Source organism: Hyalella azteca, unplaced genomic scaffold (genome assembly GCF_000764305.2).
Source record: "Hyalella azteca isolate HAZT.00-mixed unplaced genomic scaffold, Hazt_2.0.2 contig6587, whole genome shotgun sequence".
NCBI lineage: Eukaryota > Metazoa > Arthropoda > Malacostraca > Amphipoda > Hyalellidae > Hyalella > Hyalella azteca.
This window is the reverse complement of record NW_025936745.1, coordinates 104,616-125,994: the sequence shown is the minus strand read 5'-3', so window position 1 is coordinate 125,994 and position 21,379 is coordinate 104,616. Positions and strand designations below refer to the sequence as shown.

The following is a 21,379-nucleotide window of genomic DNA, read 5'->3' as shown; positions in this document are numbered from 1 at the left end:
TAAATTTAAATTCAGTGATTGAAATAAATTTTTAATTTTGTGTTTGTTTAGTCAATTGTGATCCGTTGACAGCCGAGACGTGCCAAGTGGTGACGCTGTGGAGGGAGAGCGGCCGCCAGTTGGGCATCAAGCTCGGTGGTCGACACAACCAGCCTGGAATATTCATTCTTGAGATATTGTACGGTTCCGTCGCCGCTTTGGATGGTCGCTTGAAACCTCATGACCGAATTCTAGCTATCAACGGCCATGATGTCCGCTACGCCAGACTTGACGTTGCGTCCAGGCTTATCCAGCGGAGTGGCACCACTTCGGTTTCCCTGGTTTTGAGCTGCAACTCTTCTGGCAGCAACTACGATCATCTGTTCCAGCAACCTTATTCCTCGGTGGATGTCTCCCATTCCAGGACTAAGTCTGCTCCAGAGCCCATGCACGATCGACTTGACCGGTCGAACAAGGATTTTAATAGGAGCACTGACGACATGAGTGATTGTTTGAATAGTTGCACTTTACCTGAGGATGGTTCTCGCTCTTGTGAGAGTCTCAGCAACCAGCCTGACAACTTAACTTCAACCTCTAATGGACCAGCAATAGGCCAACTACGATATAAACAGGATAACGGATCTATTGGATCAATCGGAGGAGTTGAAAGCCAAGCTTACCAAAGCCTCAATTCTCTTGGTTCAATTTCCTCCCCTCTGGGCAAGAGCATCGGCAGCATTTCTGGTAACAACACAACTGCTCCCATCGACGCTCCGAGTCCTGACAATCTTTCGGTACCGGCGCTTCCTCCAAGATCTCGTCTGCCTCTTGGACGAACTCCTTCCAACGATCCTCTGGTCACTGATCCTACGCAGACGGAGGACTTGGTGGAGTCTCCACGGAGTCAACAGGATGTCATCGATGGCCCAGTAGCATCGAGACTCAAAGGACGAAGGTCCAAAGATTCCAGTGACTTGACAGATCTTGCGTGTGGGTTCAGGAGGTCGCTAAAGCTGGATGGAGCGCAGCTACAGCAGAAAACCGTCACAATTTCAAAAGTAAATATAGTTTATTTTTATATCGATGATAATTATGATCTCATTTGATTTTATGGTTTTTATATCACGGGTTGAATATTTCCGCACGTTCCATGCATATTTTTGCCTGTAAAGATATTGTTCATGCGTGAATTTATGTTCATTGATGTTATTTTAGACTGACAAATTCGTCTGTTCTTATCTAAACATTCCAGTTATTTACCGTTTATTCTACGAATCTTCCGCAGGCCAGTAACGAAAGTCTGGGAATGCGGATAGGAGGTGGGGTGGCCAGCAATGAGGGCGACACGCCTATCTACATCGCAAATATCAACGCGCACGGACCCGTGGGCAAAACAAACAACGTCAAGGTATGTTTCACCTCGTGAAACTATTTATTGGAGAATATATTAGATGCCTTGAATACTGCGCTGTTGCCTCCACAACACTGACTGAAATGAATTTCTATGACCGACCCTGTCTTACAAATGATAGGGTCATGGTCTAAATAGCGGTCAACTTTTTGTTATAATTTTGATTATTCTGACCTAGTTTTTGGAGGGCAAAAAAGTGTGTCAGTGCAACTGTTCTCTCTTCTTGCGCTTTGGGCAAGAAAGTGTCTCTCTATATGGACAATTTGTTGCATTCATGTTTTTAATTGTAGACATGTTTTCCTGTAACAAATAGCATGAATTTAAAAAATACACATCTATTATAGAGAAAATTATTTTACGTCTTGAATATATATCCAAGAAAGTAACGAGTGAATAATTATGTTCACATTAATTCTGGCTGACAGAAAGGTGACGTGCTGCTCTCCGTGAACGGACAATCGCTTCTCGGCCTGACGCACGGCCAGGCGGTGGCTCTGCTCAAAGCCACGGCGGAGCTGGCGGGTGTCACCTTATCCCTGCTCGATGGTCCCGAGACCTCAAACTCCTCATCGGCGAATTTCGTGCCGTCGTGGCTGTACTGGCAGAAGCTGCCTCGCCCCCTGCAGATCTCGCGCAGTGTCGTCCTCCAAAGATCGCCTGGATCGTCACTGGGTTTCAGCATCGTAGGAGGATCTGATCCAAACAGAGGATCAGAACCGATCCACGTGTTACTGGTGGTAGCATCGTCGCCAGCGGCCGTGGACGGCAAGCTGCGCTGCGGTGACCGTATTTTGGCCGTTGACAATTACTCGCTGGAGAACGTCTCACACGCGACGGCCGTAGGGCTGCTGAAGCAGGCGGGACAGAGGGTGCACCTCGAGGTCGTTTCGTGGCTCGGCACTGAACTCTGAGAAAAATTATCACTTTTTATCTGAAACTTTGGCGAGACACTTGACTGTCAATATAGCTGGTTTTCTGGTTACTAACATAATGCAGTTTTGGGGTACTTCAGCATTTCTTTGAGATGTGTCGTGGGCTATGATTATTGACTAAATTTTATTCAAATGCGTATTTCTGAAGAAATAGTGCATACGTATATCACAAGTCGGTGCTTCTCTATAGGTTTAGAAATAAAGGGTTTTATACAATATTTACTCTATTTACTCACAGTTTTCGTCGGTTGGGTGATCCGCAAATGTTCCTCTGATAGTTTCCTAGTCTAACTTCGTGTCCTAATAAACTAGCTTTATGATATGTGCTCCACTTGTACATCACTTCACGCATTTCTTATTCAGCAAAGCATTTCTACTGTCATCTTCACTTCGTACATCAATCCCAATGGGTTCTCTGCTGTCATTGCTCAGCTGGCGCTAGAGTTATTTCTGGGCCACATGCATTTGCTTTGAATTATTATGTAAATTCTATTATCGCTTGTGTCTGTGTTGTATAGATTTGCTTGTAGACAAATAATTTTCCGTAGGAGCGTCTTGAATCCTTCACGAGCAAGTGGATTGGTAATCACGTGCAAATTTTAAGAAGAATTTACGTAATGGAAGTGAATAATCATGATGTGTTGATAAGGTAGGTTATAAAAATTTCGATTTCGCTCAAATTTCGGCCATTGTAACCTTTCGTTATCATATTGACTGTTTTGGGAAGCAAGAAAGTTCCGATCTTTTTGCAAGCAATAGTGGTTAATATGTTTGACGTTTTTAACGATTGTTCAATTAAGGATTGGAAAGATCGTTGTAAAACTGCGAGGTAGATTGTTTTGTTTTGGCAAGCGTTAGTGTCAGGTAGTTATGTTGAGTGTAGTTTTCGGGTACTGCTTACTAGTGACTTAAGTCGAATCTCGGTGCAACGCTGCGATTTTTTGGTGGCATTTTTATTTTAAATGTAAATATAATGAATGTTACGTGTAGCTCTGAGGTCCGAATTGTCGCTCATCACCGAGCATTAGTGCGTATTCCAAAAAAGTTCATTAGGCGAACATTCTCTGTTAACTGAGAGTGACTGAGATTGTTGACATCTTAGATTTAAACACTAAAAATGAATCGAATGCTTGTATGTTTTTAATGGACAATGGTTTTTTAAATGATTTTTAATGGAGGAAAGATGAAAAATCAAATTTCATCACTTACCACGACAGAGTAAAATTTTACTATAATTTTACTTACATTAACCCAGGTTTATTTCTCTACCGATGGCAACCACGTGCAATAAATAAATTCACCGTTTAAATTCTGGCGAATGAGAGAATGTGGCGGCTACCGCCGCTTAGTAAGCGTGACACAGCTTTAGATTACCTGAGCCTCTATTTTGTTTATGTTACAAATAAACTATACTTAATGATATTGTTTTTTTTTACTGAAATAAAGTCTAAAAACAGATAAAATAGTAGATAGAAGATAAAATTAATAAAATAAAATTGTTAAGGAAGACCTTTGCAATGAATAAATATTTGGAATGAGATTGTCCATGACGATAGCTTGGTGCTCAATGCCTGGTATAACTGAGGCCAAACAGAAATAAATGAAAGAAGGCTGCTTCCTAAATCGATAAAAAATGACTATGTCAAGCTGTCAAAATGACGTCGATACTCTGAGACGCTTAAAAAGTGTTTGCTCTCACGGAAAACAAACCGCGAGAGCTGGTAAAATATGAAAGGAATTTTTAATTCAAAAAGTAACGAACTATGGAGTAAGTATTTGGCGATATCGTTCTTTACTCCATGTAGTGAAGATTTAAATGAATTTTGCGGTCAACTGTTGGTTCAAAAATGCGCAGTAGTTTAACTGTTTAACTATTGTAATACTAGGCTGCGATGCATCGGCCAAAAATCAATTCAATCAATATTTCCGGCGCTGAATTTTCAATCTGTGTGCAGCGTGGATATCTTCCTCCACTAGCCGATTGGAGCCTCGCTGTCTGCTGCTCTTCACTTCTGATGTTGAACGCATCTGAGCAGCGGTGCTGACGAGGGAAATTGATGAAATCGGAGCAGCGGTGCTGACGAGGGAAATTGATGAAATCGGAGCAGCGGTGCTGACGAGGGAAATTGATGAAATCGGAGCAGCGGTGCTGACGAGGGAAATTGATGAAATCGGAGCAGCGGTGCTGACGAGGGAAATTGATGAAATCGGAGCAGCGGTGCTGACGAGGGAAATTGATGAAATCGGAGCAGCGGTGCTGACGAGGGAAATTGATGAAATCGGAGCAGCNCTGTCTCTTATACACATCTAGATGTGTATAAGAGACAGGTTATGGGCTTGTTGACATTAGTAGCAGAGGAGATACGGTGCCACATTGCAGTGTTATGGGCTTGTTGACATGAGTGGTCACGACTGGTCTTGCATCAGTCAATATCCGCTAAGATAACCTAAACTGATAGGAGTGCTACTCTCGTGCTTGAAGCAAAACATTTCCCGGGATTGGTTTCCTTGCTGCAGAGATTTTACTTACAAATATCGCCCATCAATAATCTCACTCTCCTCTGTCGCATTCAAGTTTTTTCTCTTCCAATAAAGATTAATTTTTTTTTCTTTTAGAGAAAGAAGAAGAAATTGAGAATATAGAAGTGATCATTCGAAGTATTAAATATCCGACAACTGCTTCAACTTCAGTAAGCGTCGGCAACAAAGCTCGGTTTACTGCAGGCGCTAAACTGAGAACCAAATTCTTCCAACATTTTCTGTTCAAGCCGCCAGCATCGTCTAATTTCCAGTTAAAGGATTCCAACGTTATTTTTTCGCGCTTCTAGTGTCGATTTCTAGGTGCTTAAAGCCATTGTTATTGCAGGAGAGACTTGAATTTGCTCTGGCGCTACGTAATGAAAACTCGTAAAGATTTTCAGAGCGTGAGGATCGCAATAGCGGACGACACGGTAGTAGCGTTACCATGGCATGGTTTGTGATAATATGAATTATTTAAAGAGAAGAATATGAAAAATCGAGTCTTCTATATTATAAAGCACTAGCTAATTTTTAATTACGCGTCAAGATACAGCCAATTTCAATGAATTAAAATTGACGAAAAAATACGAATGAAATGCGCAGAGTGAGCTGGTGACCGAAAAGAGTTGGTCCCTGATTTGACGTTTAATTGTACTTTAGTTTCGTTCAACTGTTAAGCATAAGAAATTCCTACTCAATACTGCGATTAAGTAGCAGCTGCGTGTGCACTGCGCACATCTCATTCTGAGTATGTATTTCCAGCTGAATTTTTGACGTAAAACTTATGAATAAACACTTTAATCCCCACGATCTGTTGAAACTATATTCTCTCACGAGAACTACGTCTGATTAAATGATTTATTTAATTAAACATGTTTAATGATAGAATGGAGAGGAAATCGTGATGTTGATGTAAGGAGCTCAGAGCAAGGTTTAGGAAGTCCAAGTTGCGGACAACTAAGTGCCTCAGCATTAGCAAATCACAAACTAAATAGTCAATCGATAAATTTCATCTTCACAAGATTTTCATCGCATACTGAATGAGGCACAGAAAAAGTCTGAATCGAAAATTGTCTTATTGTGAACCAAATTCATCGCAAAAACAGCCTGTAAAAATAACTCGGCTCAGTTAAATACATTCAGCTCAATCGAAAATACAGTTCGACCCAGTTATACTTCAAACTTCAGAGAAAACATTTTCGTCCAGTTTGATATATTCGGCGATAGAAAGTTACCATTCAATCAAATTTGATGCATTTTCCTTAGAATTACTATTCCGACTAGTACAATATTTTCAGCTTCAGTTAAAATACCATAAGCCAGAGACTCGACGTTAGGAAAAATACTGGAAGCTTCCTAATTAACTTGTCCAATCCATCAGGTCGGGGAAGAATTTTTTTTACATGGGCTCGCAAGATTAAAAGCTCGCTCCACCAGAGGATCAAAGCAGACGCTTACTATTCAGATCGCGGTGCTAAAAATGGCTTTGATAACTGAGTATTGCCATGGTATTATTCTGTGTGTTTTGCAAGATACTATGGCGGCAACAGGCGTCGGGTTTTTGTATGTATTGTGCATCACAATAAATACACAGAGATAAGGTCATTGTAAGCATGTGTGTGGTATTACAACGTCTGTTGACGACATGTTTTTGCTGCCACTATGCAGTACATTACTGCGTGTGTTAGACACCAAATTAATTGTATTGTGCGAGACATTGTTGCGCCTACTGTGTGAAAATTATCGCAATTGATGTGTTCCATGTACAGGGAGGTGATATAGGGTCGTTGTATTGTTGTATTACACTGGAATATGGTGTCATATGGCTACAGCACGAGCTTTGTTGCGCACAATATTTCGGTAGAATACTAGGATGAAGTCAACTGCGCAATAAAATGTTGCATCGCAGGTTACATGCGCAATGAAATCCTGTGTTCAATTACCCTGTACAGATTGAGAGGATATTACTGGATTTCATGGGTGAAATCTAGCAATATTGAAATCAGTGAAGTGGACCCGGAAATTGTCTCCGCAATTGCCGCATAAGACGGATAGCAATAACTGATCCTTGCCGTACTACCAAAATTCAAAATTCTGGAAATTCTGACAAGCTGGTCATATAGACACGGGTTGGGTTTCGCACTACTGGTCTGATCCCCATTAATTATGATGCCAGCTCATGTTATCTTGACAATCAAAGTCACTTTCTGATGCTGGTCACGGCACAGAACCAAACCAAAGGATCATATTTAGAAAATAGACGAAGATTATTCTGATATCCTAGCGATTTTTCTTTATTCGTAAAATAAAGTTCTTGAGAACAACGAAAATGGATCGCTTGCGGAAAATGCGAATAAATGAAAATCAATCTCTATTTAACATAAAGTTTCGAAAAAATTTAGTCAGGGCTCGATCTTCTATTACGCATACAAGAGAGCTTATCCACACCTACGTTTTTTTTCAATGAAACTGTCGCTATTTTTTTCTGAAATCTTTCCAAGTATAAAATAATAGAAAGAAATAGTATTGTTTTTTAGCGCATTTTCTCATTATAGAAAAAATGCACTATTGTGCTCGCCATGTCCGTCTGTCCGTCTGTCCGTCCGTCTGTCCGTGACCTCAAGTTTTCGTCGACGAGAAAATGCGCTCTCTGTCACTCACTGCAGTGAGTACTGAGTTATATTTTTTAATTCTAATTAATGTAAAATGCGGGCCTGATTACGATTTTTTTGCATGAGATGCACAACAAAGCAGAGGAGCAGGTATTCCGGGTAAGGTAAGATCGGAAACCGATACCGCCACTTGAAAGCTGTTCCTATCCACCCCCACGCTGCCGTAAACGAACCATCGACTCGCGTTGTAGATAATCTGCTTCCGTAAGATTATCTGATTGCTAAAATCACAAATTTATCAGGAATTTAAAAGCAAAGAGAATATTTAAAAAGTTCATCTTCTCTTTATAAGAGAAAAAGTTCTGGAGTCCAGCTCCATCGTCAGTTAGAAACCTAAAAAAAAGAAGTACAAACAATTAGTAATTTTAGTTTACTTAACTGAAAAGTAATTTGAGTTTACTTATTCTTTAAACAAGTAATTTTAGTATACTAATTGTTTGTACTTATGTGGCTATTTTCTTTGCTTTTTAATTCTTGATAAATTTATGTATGATCTTGTATTGCGTACAAGTGATTGCTCACGTTGAATGCAACCAGCATATATTTCTAGATTCAACTTGCATTGAGCTAACAATGTTGCCTGCGCCATGCCTAATAATTCACTCTTATTGATGATTTGCAGCGTCGATTGCCAAAAATCCTTGCAAGTTCAAACTTTGACCGTCAATTAATTTTGTCTTGGCGCTTACCAGCGATGGTAAGTGTTCTATCCTCACTACGTCGAACGTACATCACTTAAGTGAACCTATTGCTGTTATAAACGTATCACTACGTCGAACGTGCATAACTAAAGTGAACACATTGCTGTTACAAACGTATCACTACGTCGAACGTACCTCACTTAAGTGAACCTATTGCTTACTACGTCGAACGTACATCACTAAAGTGAACACATTGCTATTACAAACATATCACTACGTCAAACGCTCGTCACTACGTCAAACCAATCAATACGTCGTGAGTATCTTGCATTGTCAAATATTCGCCTTTACGTCGATTAGACGTCACTATACGTCAAGTGACCCTCGCGACTTCCATCAGAAAGTTTCCATTATGCGTCGCTGGTGCACGGTTTCTTCCAATATTGGAGACATATTTCCATTAATCCTGCCAATCACAGCCGCTGCACTCTATGACGTCATCATGACGTCACGCACTAATTTAGAATAAGTTACAGCTGGCCGATACGCGAACTTTTGGATTTAAATTTCGAATTTCGATTTCTTGAATATAGTAATTTTGTTTCATGTGCATCGTATTTAGCTACATTAAATTTAAATAATCGTCTCGCTTGTATAATTAATAATCGTGTGCACATTATGCTATTCACCACATTCCCCCATGGATGGCCAGGATTCAATAAGAACAGTCTTATGAATTACTTTCGCATGCGTAACTTTTATATCCCGGTACGACTAACGCCAGGCATATATACAATGAACAAATCGTGAACGAACATTTGACATTATGAACGAATATTATAAATTGTCTCGACATGGTAACGGACTTTAGGTGAGAAGAGGCAACAAATCTTCTAATAGGCAGCAGGTCAAATTTAAGGTTCAACTACTACTCATTAAAATAAGTATCATGCATTGCAAATGACTCACCTCAATATACAGCAACTCTAGACAACATTCTCATTAGAACACATATGTTTCTGAATAAATATTTTTGAATATAGTGAACCTACACTTATGTACTTTACTGAAGCCTTCATTAATATTAGCGAATCTTGCTACCAGTTACTTTTTGACCTGAAAATAGTACTAAAACACGGATGGATCCGTTGCTGAAAAGAATTTCATGGCTCTTAATGAGTAGCGGTGGATTAATAGAATAAGTAAAAAGTCTCTTTAAAAAGTCAAAACAATGTAGAACGGGTTTGGGAAAGATAATGCGTTCAAACTTGTTTTTCTTTTCCCCAAACTGGTGTGCGTCACACACTGGAAAGGATACCAAATTCCGTAAGAAATCAATTCAGAAGCCTAGTCATCGACATTAGCGCTCTTACAGTAAAAATGCTCATCAAAGAATAGGACCAGAATGAATATAAAAATGTTCAGTCACACCTACTCATGGACGCACGGCGATGCTGCGTGGAGCATTTTAGCTGAAAAGTCTACGGTTTTACGAGTGATGATTTATTTTTTTGGGGCGATTGTGTAATTAGAATTAGTAGAATACGAGGATTTTATAAAAAAGAATTTTTTATTGTGATACTCCATTTCAGGTTCAGGCATCAACGATACAGTCAGTTTTTTTATTTTTGTACGGGTATATTCGTTCTAATTGAGTAAGTATTAATTACACTATTAGACCTCTTCATGACGCCGAAGAAATAAGTAATCCAACTTGGATTCTGAGGATTGGAAAGTGTTGAATCATGATCAAAACAGAAATCTCATCAGATTAAATGTAAATGACAAGATTTTAATGATATTCAAATTAGGCGTAAATTTTACGACTCTAATCTAAAGTCTTTCCGGAATCAATAATATAAAACTGATTTGATCTTATTTAATCCGTGTTTGTTAAGGCATTTATTTGACATTGGTTATATTTTCAAAGTCTAAAATTCTAAGAAAATGAAATCCATCTTCAGAGACGGGCAAATCTCTCACAAAGAATCCAAAAAGTGGCAAGCGCGATTAACTGTGCCGAGACTTGCCTGACTTTGCCCGAGACAAGAATGAGAGTTTTGTAAGTCATGAGAACTTTGTCTTGTCAGCTTCCTCTTAAATATTCCGCCCCTTTTCTTTAGTTCGAGTTTGCATCTCAATGACCCAACAGCGGCCTTCTAATTTCCCTACGCCAACATTGAGGGCGTGGCTGCAAACAATGTTCCCTCTCCCCTCACAAATGGTCGTCGCTAGAGCAAACCATTCTCAATGAATTTGAAATAAATGGATCGCAAGCATTGTTATTAAACATTAGAAAAAATTGAGTATTGAGATATTCTTTTAGTGCTTGACACATTGAAAAAATAATAAAATTTCCTGACATGCAGAGTACAGAGTTAAATTATTCCCTGCAAGTATAGTTGTTGACAATGTTGACAACAATGAAAATGTCAGCGTCAATAAACAGCTTATGTCATTAAAATTGTACGAGTCAGTGAAACTCTTCTTTAAATGAAATTGGACGTGGAAAAGCAATCATTGTCCAAGTGAATTAGCCAGTGCCAATAACATGGTGTGTGACTAAGTAGACAATCTCAGTAAAATTAGAGGGTTAAAAAACTGATTGCCCCCAATGAACTCATTTGCACATCTAAAACTAGTGTTATTGCATGCGGCAATAAAACTGTCGTACCAATTGTATTGGATGTGAAAAGAAAACTGTTTGTTCAATTAAATTTTATTCCCATCATTCTCCCCAGCCTAATGAGGCCGCGCACTGTAATGAAACTCCTCGAGCGCACGACTGTGAGAGCCATCCATATATTTTTTAAACTCTTTGGGCCAATACAAGAGTTTGCCAATAAAAAACTTCCTTGACAATAAATTATTCGGGCAAGTTAGGCGTAAATTAAAGCTGAGACGGGACCTTATGAGCATACTTGGTGCGACGTCTCGCCTGGTAATTTAGAAGAGTTTTCCATGTAACTGAGGACGACGGCCGTAGCATGTTTACGAGCTTAGGAAATTACCGATCAAATTACCGCCTCAGGGGCGGTAATTTGATCGAAAATGAGGCAGTTAATTTAAGATAAGTTTTAAACTGACCCGTTATTTTGAGAAGAGTTTTATGATCGTTCGATTTTTCCAGTTGATAATTTCTTGATATTGCTTGAGAAGACAATATGTGTGCCATATGCTTTTGTTTAGGAATGAGTGTGAGTTTAAATTTTTTTTTTATTTTTTTTTTGTGTGTCTGCCTTACCCGGGCCTGTATTTAGGAGAACAATATCATGTCCTGCACAACAGAAACATTTCTTTACTTTTTTATTGAGAGCTTTACTTATGAATCGCTTTGTTTTCTCTCGCGCTTACGCTGCGACTTGGTAGCGCATACATATGCAGTTAAAATTTGTTATTCCAATTAATTCGAAATTTGACATCAAATTTTTTTAATTTACTCTTCACACTTAAAATAGATGTGACAAATTCAACTCTACGTTGATGTGCGAGCGAATTCTCTAACAATTTAATGCAGCAATTATTCTCTTATTTTTTCAAAATTCCATAAATTTGCTTTTGATTAATTTTAACATAATTTTCCTATTATTAAATCCAGCAGTACATCAAAATTTACTTCTGAAATCTCGAAATTGCTTAAATTTTGGGGTTAATTTAAATCCTGGTTGCGTCATTGTGCTGCCGTCTCTGTAGATTATATTGTTCGTTTCTAGTGAATATGAGGTAATGATTTGAAATGAGTAGAAACAGATCCTACTGCTTCTAATTATTTGAGTAGAAACAGACGATGAAGAAACCCTACTGTTAATTTAAAAGCGAAGAAAACACCACAAAAATTTAGCATATCTCTTTTGAAAACGTTTCGGAGACCAGCTCCATCGTCAGTTCGATAAATCTAGAACACAGATAAATGCAGAAAATTAGTTTGGAGTTAATAAAAAATAGCTTTTATTTTATTTTATTGAGTTTGGGTGCAGCTTTTATTTTATTTTATTGAGTTTGGGTGCAGCTTTTATTTATTTTTTATTGATTTTGTGGTGTAGCTTTTATTTACTTTTTATTGAGTTTGTGGTGTAGCTTTTACTTTATTTTTATTGAGTTTATGGTGTAGCTTTTATTTTATTGAGTTTGGGTGCAGCTTTAATTTTATTTTATTGAGGTTGTGGTGTAGCTTGTATATTGTTTAATTGAACAACGATGACCGTCGAGCCACCGAAAAGCTAGGGACCATCTAGGCATCGGGTCTTTGAACAGGGTCAATGCGGGCATCGGGCCATAGAACATCGGGCCCGTGTAGGCATCGGGCTCCTGAACAGGGCCCGTGTAGGCATCGGGCCAATGAACAGAGCCCGTGTAAGCGTCGGGCTACTGAACAGGGCCCGTGTAGGCATCGGGCTACTGAACAGGGCCCGTGTAGGCATCGAGCTAGTGAACGGGTCCGTGTAGGCATCGGGCGGCCCCTGAACAGGGTCCGTGCAGACATCGGGCCATTGAACATCAGGCATCACGACAGATAACACAATGTTAGTTAGTTAGATGGAGGCAGGTATTGCACGGATGTTTCATCAAGGGGTAACTTTGTCATAACTGATGCAAGTCTACTCGCATCAGACAGCTTCAAAAGAAATTCGGGAAGACAAACATTCCAAAGAATTCTAGCGACTATTTTCTTTGATATTCGTCAAATTATTACGGATTTAACTCATAAATAAAAAAATTCATAAATACCACACCAGGGCCGTTCCATGAAACTCAATTGCCTGCACTTCAAAATGAGGCGTGTTGACAAAACAAATATTTTGACAAAAAAAATTTTCCTTGGCAAAAAAAAAAAACCTTTAACCGCTCAATGACCTCATGTACCTACTGTTTCGCCGGAGAATCAAAGGAGTTTTAATGGAAGAAAGGAGCATTCGATTTTTTGGTAACTGAATAGTTAGTGACTTAAATTCATTTAATTAAATCCAAAGGTTTAGATTTCGTTTTAAGCGAGGAAATCTTTTCAGTTTGTTAATTGCCCGCACAAATCTCGTTATAGAATTTGCCTGGCCAGGCCAAGCAAACGACCCAAAATGCCCAAATTTTCGAAATTTCGGACTCCGATTTTTCGAGTCCAGTTTTGAAACGGGTCAACATTTGAAGCGCAGCCTGTCGTTATTAATCAAATATTGCTTTGAAGTGTGAACACAATATAATTTCAACTGATCATTCATGTTCAAAACCTAAATGTGATTTGAGTTGACAGCTTTAGATACAGAAAATAGTAACTTGGACCTACCGTGTGACGTGCATCAGTCCCGTGTGAGTTACAAATATGTCGTGTGGATTACATCATTTATACTTGACGTGCAGCATTTCCATTTGGTTTGCAGCAGGCCATATAAATTCCAAGGCGTCCAGCCACGCTATCAGTGCGCGCTGAGCCGCGAGTTTGGGAGGTTATATAGCACGCTCCCGATCGCGAGACGTCCCTCTAGCTCTCGCTCAGCCAACGTGTTTTTCTGTTAATGTTCAATTAAAGTTTCTCCTAATTTTCAGTTATAAAACTGAAAAATATAGACTATATGTTGGGTGCTTTTTAAAGTTACATATATACCCACTCTAAAATACATTTGGTCTTGTTCATTAAATACTGTCAGATACCAGTGACTTAGTAACAGAGTTTGTGTTTAGGTTCGATGTCACTTTAAAAACATTTTCCGTTTGTATCGTTAAAATCAGTTTTCCTAAAGTTGAATTTTTTTATAAACATCTTATGTTTCGCTGTTATAATAAAGTCAGGGAACTGAAGCAGACTTAATGCGATGCTAAGCTGGCTATGCGAAAGGCCACAGCCGGAAGACCGAGTGTTTTAATGTCAAAATAAATGTTATTAAATAGAAACTCTGCTGATACTAATAGTGTTGAGCGAGGGATGGAGGGTAAAATGCCACCTCAATTGCTGCCGATTTAGTTCTTGATTGGATTAACGAGCGTTTTAGTGAGCATGGAACGAGCTAAACATCATAGAAAGTTTCGTTAGTTGGCGAAATTTTTAACTTTGAAGTTGTTTTTCGATTTCGAAGATTTTAAAGAACGTTTAACAAAATTCTTGGCTGAGCAAACAGTACTGTAGAAGGTAAGTAATCATTTTCAGAACGCCCGTGTCTGTTGCATGTGTGAATTATTATTATTTGTATGAATTATGAACTTTTATTTTTGAATTCCAATCTTTGAGGTTATTCATTTCATGGGTTGGCGTTGGATAAATCGCATGTCTGAACATCGTGTATTGATTATAAATAAGTACAACGCTGATAGTAAAGTCATTTTTTTAAACAAAATACGTATGTAGAGATTATGTAGCAGCATATGCTCAGGCTAGATGTGGATCCCGCCCTCTGACATGTTAAGAGTTCAGTAGCTTTTTAGCTTCGCTGTTGGTTTTCGATAGATCTGGTCAAAGGACCGGTTTTTAGACCTTCTGTTAACAAGTGAAGAACGTTAATTTACTGTTAAGTGTCGACGCCGCTATATTGTACTGTGCTTACTGCACTGCACTGCACAATACTCCACTGCGCTGTACTGTAGTATGTTGAACCCGTCTGTATTGTACTAGTTTTGTTTATAATGCATTTGGTGTCGTGCCTTCCTTTCAAAAATTTCCCGTGCTCAAAAGTATAAACTCTGTATTGGTGCAGACCTTCACAGTTCTCTAATTACTGTAAACAGAAGCAAAATTTTCATAATTCCTGGAAATGAATATGTCAAATATGAATTATAACATAAATATATTTCTTTTTTTATTTATTTTATTCATTCTACGAAGAGATTATTGTGACATCAGGTCCAAAACTTCGAGGGCGCTTTCCAAACGTTGGAACTACGGATAAGTTCGAAGGTGAGCAAGAAATGAGACGTTAAAAAAGATATGAACGAATGAGACAGTTATGTAAATCGTTCAAAAAACTTAAAATAATAGTTCCGTCTTTAAACAGCGACGAAACACCGACACTGAAGCAGCAAATGTCACAGAAGCTGACAAAATTTTCCGTGACTCGCCGCATGCAGGCTACCATTAATTGAAGGTTCATTAGGAAAAAGTAACACAAATTTCTCTGGGTTTTAGGATTTTTTTTCTGAGTTCTATCGCCGAGGGCGACCTAGAAATCAGCAAGCGATCGAGGCTTATGTCAGAAAAATAAAGTATAATTTAACTTTGAACGACTCAAGAGCTGCCAGGTTAAGTTCAAATGAAAACTAAATTCGACCGTTGCAAGAGCAGCCGTAGTCTTCCAACACGGAACTACATTATTTATAATCAAATAATGGCTATGAAAATTTCTCCACGAAAATTAAAGTTGTTTATAGGCAATTAATCGCGCCGGGAACATTTACTTCCATTTATGGCAATTACATCAAAAGCAGATGGATCAAGCACAAACTCATCTCAAACTCTATTTAAAGAATTTTTTTACTCAAAATAAAATTGAATTAGAATCAATTCAATATTAAAAACTACGATTATTCATCACGAGCCTGGATGCTCTAAGAAAAGTGCAGTATCTTACTGGCAGATACAAATATTGCTTCGAAGCTTCTCCTAAGAACGGCAAACTTTGAATACGCTAATGCCGCACAATTAGCATTTCTGGGAGAAAATGATGGGCACTGAAAATACATTTGAGACTTTTTCTCTAGAATAACCGCCAATTAGACAATTCGTCTCTTACTGATGAGACCAGAGACAATAAGAGAGACATAAGATAAGAGAGACATAAGAATAAGTCAGAGACAATTCGTCTCTGACTTATTCTTACTTCACTAATTATTTCGAAGGCTCGTTAAGACTTTTTATTTGAACGAGTGATACTTCAGCTTTAATATTAATTATTATTTTTTTAATTTGATTGTTTGTGCAGCTTGGCATGGAATGATTTTCACTGCCAGCGGAATCCCGCCTCTGAAATGCATTGTTTATTAAAAGAGAGGTGTTATATGCTTAATCCAATGTAATTTTCTTCTTTATTGTTTACGACGCCTGTCGTGCCAGCTTGTCATGAGATTCGTCCCACCGACGCAGGAGAAGAATAAATTAAAAAGTTTTGCAGCTTGAGTGAAGATGACGCTTTTACTCCACTATGTGTGTATTAAAATAAGAACAAGATTATCTAAAACGTTTAATAAGCTATATATGGATGTATGTATATCTATCCTTAGGATGTCGATAATTACTGAATGAGTGCATTATTCATCATCCGACTTCCTGATAAAATGAAAATTTTTCTATGTTTCCAAATCAAACACACAACATTTAACTCCACGATTCATTTTCCCTTCAAACGCTAGGTTTTCAGAGTTACTCAACTGACAGCACAGCAGTGCGGGGTGTTCGGCGTGGGTCAATTGTACGTTGCTGCTGTAAGGCAGTCAACTTCTGCTGAGCTTTTTAGCCTAACTTTGGAGTCCCGCGTTGCTAGTAAGTTTTTTAAGCAGCAATCATGTCGTATAGTTAGCAAGACTTTACGGAACTTGGAATCTTCTTGTGCGCTTGGAGTTCTTAGCTTCCGTGTTGTAGTTCCGCCATTTCTAATTTCAGCCAGCAATTTTGAAAGCAATAAATAGCAAAGAAAAAAGAATATAGCTTTGCATCCAAGATAAGTTTAAAATTTTGTGTAAGTTTCATGCTCATTCATGAAATTTCCGATTCAACTAATTGTCAGCCTCAAAAATACCTTGTAAGTTTGTGATAAATTTAAGGGGTTCCAGTGGTGAATATCCATGACACATAAATTCCTATAGACTGCGAGTTGCGGTCATTCACGGCAGAATTCTGGTAGCAATGTAAGCCCGGATAGCGCCCAAGTCACGTATTCTGGTGCTATGCTACATTAATTCACTGCGCCAACATTGCCTTGGTAGTGGAACATCACGCACCGAATACTGCGCAGTGTGTGGTAATGGTTTAACGTGGCTTGGAGTACAGGAGAATTTGATCAGGATTTTGGTTATGTTCACACCCGTATAATAACGGAGGAATAACTGTAGATTTGATTCACTGTAGTGAGTAGAGCAGCGTTAGGTACATAAAACTAAAACTTTTTTCCAGAAAAAAATCAATCAAACACCAAATTTTTATCGTCTAAAACAAAAAAATTGAAGTTTTAGTTTTTTTAATTCTATAAATAATAAATAACCCTAGGCCTTTGATTCCTCTGTAAAACCCGTTAGAAGAAAGACAGTTTATCTCTCTTTACCTTCATAGGCAGTAAATCGAAGGCCATTGCATGGCCAGCTGTAGTCTACTGAAGACTTTCGACAGATTGCACAAGACTCTCACTTGCCCGGCACCACAGCAGCGGCTCCCATTATGTAACCCGTCCTCCAAAAGGTTCCAAAACTGTCCTTCCACTCGACCGAAAAATACTTTCTCCTCGCTAGCTTTTTGAAGGAAGTCGCAAAACGAAGTCGACCTTCGACCCTTTTGTGCAGCAGCGACGCTCCGTAATTATGTCCTCCAGTTTGCTTTCGAGTTTTTCTCAAGCACGAACGCAAGATAAAAATTTTGCTAGAGATAGATCAACTGAGGAAATTATTTTAAAATGTTACGACGCAGCAGCCTTTGAAAGTGATGCGAAACTATAAAACTATTAGCATGAATGCTTTCATGTTCAATTGCTCTCAAGTTGCACAACAACGGCTGCACAATGTCCTTGATAAAATTTAAGTGAATGCATCCGAATTTGCAGAGATATGTTTTCTTTTAAAAATGAAAAAAATAATGATATATTATTGTTACTATGATCGAACGTCATTTAGTGAACTATTTGCACAATCAACAAATGATTAATGAATGAAATGAACAATTAATGAAATGAACAATAAACTCTTGGCTTTACGTTCACATGCGACAATATGATTGCGTGCAAATTATAACTGAATAATTGTCCCTGAGAAGCAGGACACGTAGAAAAATGTGAGAGCTTCTCAAATGTTGCAAGGCAATGCACTCTCCACCTGCATACCGAGAATATGCTATAGTGCGATTACAATTACCTGTCGCTTGCTTCACACATTACATCAATTCAAATGCTAGATAAAAACATCTTATTTGATTTGCTTAAAATTTCTGACAAGCAAGCACTATGAAGCAGCTGACGCAGCTTACAATCTGTAAAGTGATGGTTTAAACGCGATAGCAATCCGCTACTAATTTGTTCATTATCAAGCGTTGTCACGAGTGCTCAACGCGGTGAAGTGGAAACTAAAGAGTAAGCTAGAATCATACTATATCCCATTTGAAGCCAGTCAGTGAGGAAAGGACTTTTGAAAAAATCAGGTTGTCTGGCAGCATGACCATGATACTTAATGATTTAATGACTGAACACTTCCAGGCATCTTAGACTTGTCTTTGAAAATTTAAAAGATTTCTGGATGGCTTTTGACATAATATTTAATTTCAATGCGTGCTTAAACCCGCACGCTTAAACCCATGTTGTCTTTTTTGTGCTTGCAAATACAATTATTTGTGTATGCTATTTATATTATTAGTCGCGATGAACCTTCACGTCTTGACGCAATATTCGCTGATATTGTATTAAACTGAGTGGATATAAAATAATATAATGACACATGGTGAGTTCTAATGAAAAATTTATCATGGTAGCGATGTTTAAACGAAAAAACCATGCCGCGGAAAAATCGATGTTTTTCATGAGATTAAAAATTAATTATAGGTTTTAAATTAAAACAAAATTTTAGCTCAATTTTCCTCCGAGTTATACGGCTGATAAAATGTCGCTGGATATTGAGGCGCTCATATCAAGCTTGTTATCGCCGTTATTAACTGAGTTCTAGCTGAAGTTTTCTTATTGAAGTAATATTGCCGGCGTAAAGCTTGATTGCTGGCACTTTGATGACCGAGAGATGCTCGGATTAATGAACGTTACAGAGTTGCTTAATTTTAACATAAACTATGCGAGAGATTGCTGTACAATTTTAGGCGTAAAAAATAAATAAAAATTAAAAACACTTATTAAAATTTGAAAGAAAATATGCTATACAAATTCAAGAATACTCACAAAGAGGATGGTTGGGAAAAAAACTATTCATAATGATCACTTAGAAAAATGAAAAAAACTCAACCTACTATAGCGTTAGACAGCAGTTTTTCACAGCTAAACCATGTTTGACTTCGCAATAGAGATAATTAAGTAAATCAGAAAGCATTGCATATTTTATTCTGCCTTCTCAATAACCAACTAATAATGTACGATTATTGTTCCAGTCCGATAACTTGACTGCGAGGATTTTCTCTCACCAATAGCATGCTGCTAAAAAGTTTATTAAGTATTATTATTTTCTCTAGCTCAATTAAATAAATGTATTTTAAACCAAAACTATAATAAAATTTAATGTTCTCATGCTTTATCTTCAGATGCCCGCTCGTATCATCATTTAGCCTTTAATTGTGACAATGTAAGAAGAATTTCGCTTACTCCGCTCTCCGAATCCATGCCTCGGGATTCATATGCTTAAGAATGTTTCTATTTCACCTGCGAAAATATTCATGAGTCGATATTCTGGAATCAAATACAGGAATTCGAATGTAACAGAACACTATGTTCAAAGTGAAACGCTTATTGCGGTAATGGTACTTACCAAATATTTATAATAAATGTGGGAATTTATTACGTATTATTTTCCCAATTTTTTGTGATCTTTGTTCAAATTTTTAAATGTCATATCTTATACCAATTTTTCCTTCTCAGTATTTTCCTGATCGAATTTTAAACTAACATGATGTATGCAATAAATTGAAAAATATCATCGGTTAAATTGCGATCTCAACCGCGTCGAAGTTTTACCCCAACGATCATTCCTTGTCCAGCAGAACTGATGAAATTAGAGTCGAGAATTTACTGGAAATTTTAGTAGTTCCAAGGCAGCCACAAAAGGAGCCCGCGCTGCATGACCGACAAAATAAAAGAAATCTCCAAGAAGTTTCCGTCCAGATTTTTTCCCTCCGTGTCTTGGGCCTCAATAAAGAAGCCGAGAGAGAACTTGCGGCCAAATTTTTAGTGGCTCCCGACGGGTCGTCGCAGAGGTCGTCTGAATTTCAAAGTTCTTTCAGCTCAATTTTTTCATCCATGATAAAGAACATTCCTTTGTTTACCTTGGACGTGCTAATCGATTTTTAGTACCTAATACACGTCAATTTGAGGTGTATTTATTTCATAAATAAAACCTTAAGTTGGACGCATCTGTGACTATCTCTTCAATGAAGCATTTGCCATTAATGTTACTTTCACTAAGAATTATGGATCGTTGGTAATTTTAATATTAATTATATGAAGTGTATAAATATTGTATACTTCTGGTATATTGTTTATTATATTTTTAATATATTTTACTATACCTTATGCTTAATCATCGCCACAAACTTTAGAGCGTTTAAATGTGTGCAATTTGATGGAAAATATTGTTTAAGTTATATTTTTATTTATTTACGCATGGATTAATCAGCAAACGTATTCTTTATTTAATCAGAAGTATCAATTCACAAGCTTGGCAAACTAAGTAGTATATTTGTGCATCGATCGAAACATCGCGTGACAGAGCAAGCCTTCTGAACGCCGGCAAGCTCGCAATCAATTCGAATTACAAATAAAATAGCTCCACCTTATCGACCTTAAATCCCCACTGGCTTAGCTTGTTTTGGAAAAAAAACAATGTTCACAGTGTTACTTATATAGTAATTGTTTATACTGGAAAGTATTACTTTACAGTATAACCACAGTATTACTTATATAGTAATTGGTTATATCTCAAAATGTCTTGCTCATTACCAGAAATCTACTGTAAAATAATAGGCTAAAATGAAAGATATATGTTTATTAGACAACAATGTTTTGGACATATGATATCCCTTGAATTTCCCCCTGCCACTGGAAGCGAGACTTCTAGACAATACCAATGCACGAAGAAAGTAATCTTGAAAGTAATGATAATTTTAAAAACATTTAAATAATGATGGTTGATCGTTTTGCTTGTTTTTCTGTCGGTGACTATTTTGCGTAATAACAGTACAAATGTCCTAGTAGTTTGAAGTTAGTGCATGTAAGGAGAACGTACTTTTTCTAAGCAAGGAAAAGATTCAATATTTTATCCACGATCTAAGGCATTTTTTTAGTGCAATGCACTCAATTCGTTTGCGTTACTTTTTGGCAGATTCTCATGATCTCC

The 21,379-nt window shown here is 37.8% G+C and overlaps 2 protein-coding genes across 4 annotated transcripts in view; both read left to right on the top strand.

The window, feature by feature from the left end:
- Window positions 1-3,742, top strand: part of LOC108677182 (ligand of Numb protein X 2) — a 54,547-nt gene extending 50,805 nt beyond the window's left edge. For all 3 annotated transcript variants that reach the window (XM_018165351.2, XM_018165348.2, XM_018165350.2), the window contains 3 exons: window positions 73-1,037; window positions 1,265-1,387; window positions 1,816-3,742. In XM_018165351.2, the coding sequence (XP_018020840.1) occupies window positions 73-1,037; window positions 1,265-1,387; window positions 1,816-2,301 (1,574 nt within the window). In that variant the 3' untranslated portion in view covers window positions 2,302-3,742. The remainder of the gene's footprint in view (window positions 1-72; window positions 1,038-1,264; window positions 1,388-1,815) is intronic.
- Window positions 3,743-13,590: 9,848 nt separating this feature from the next.
- LOC108677183 (ligand of Numb protein X 2) overlaps window positions 13,591-21,379 on the top strand; it is a 39,205-nt gene continuing 31,416 nt past the window's right edge. Inside the window, exon 1 of the mRNA XM_018165354.2 lies at window positions 13,591-14,273. The gene's annotated coding sequence lies outside the window, so the exon portion shown is untranslated. The remainder of the gene's footprint in view (window positions 14,274-21,379) is intronic.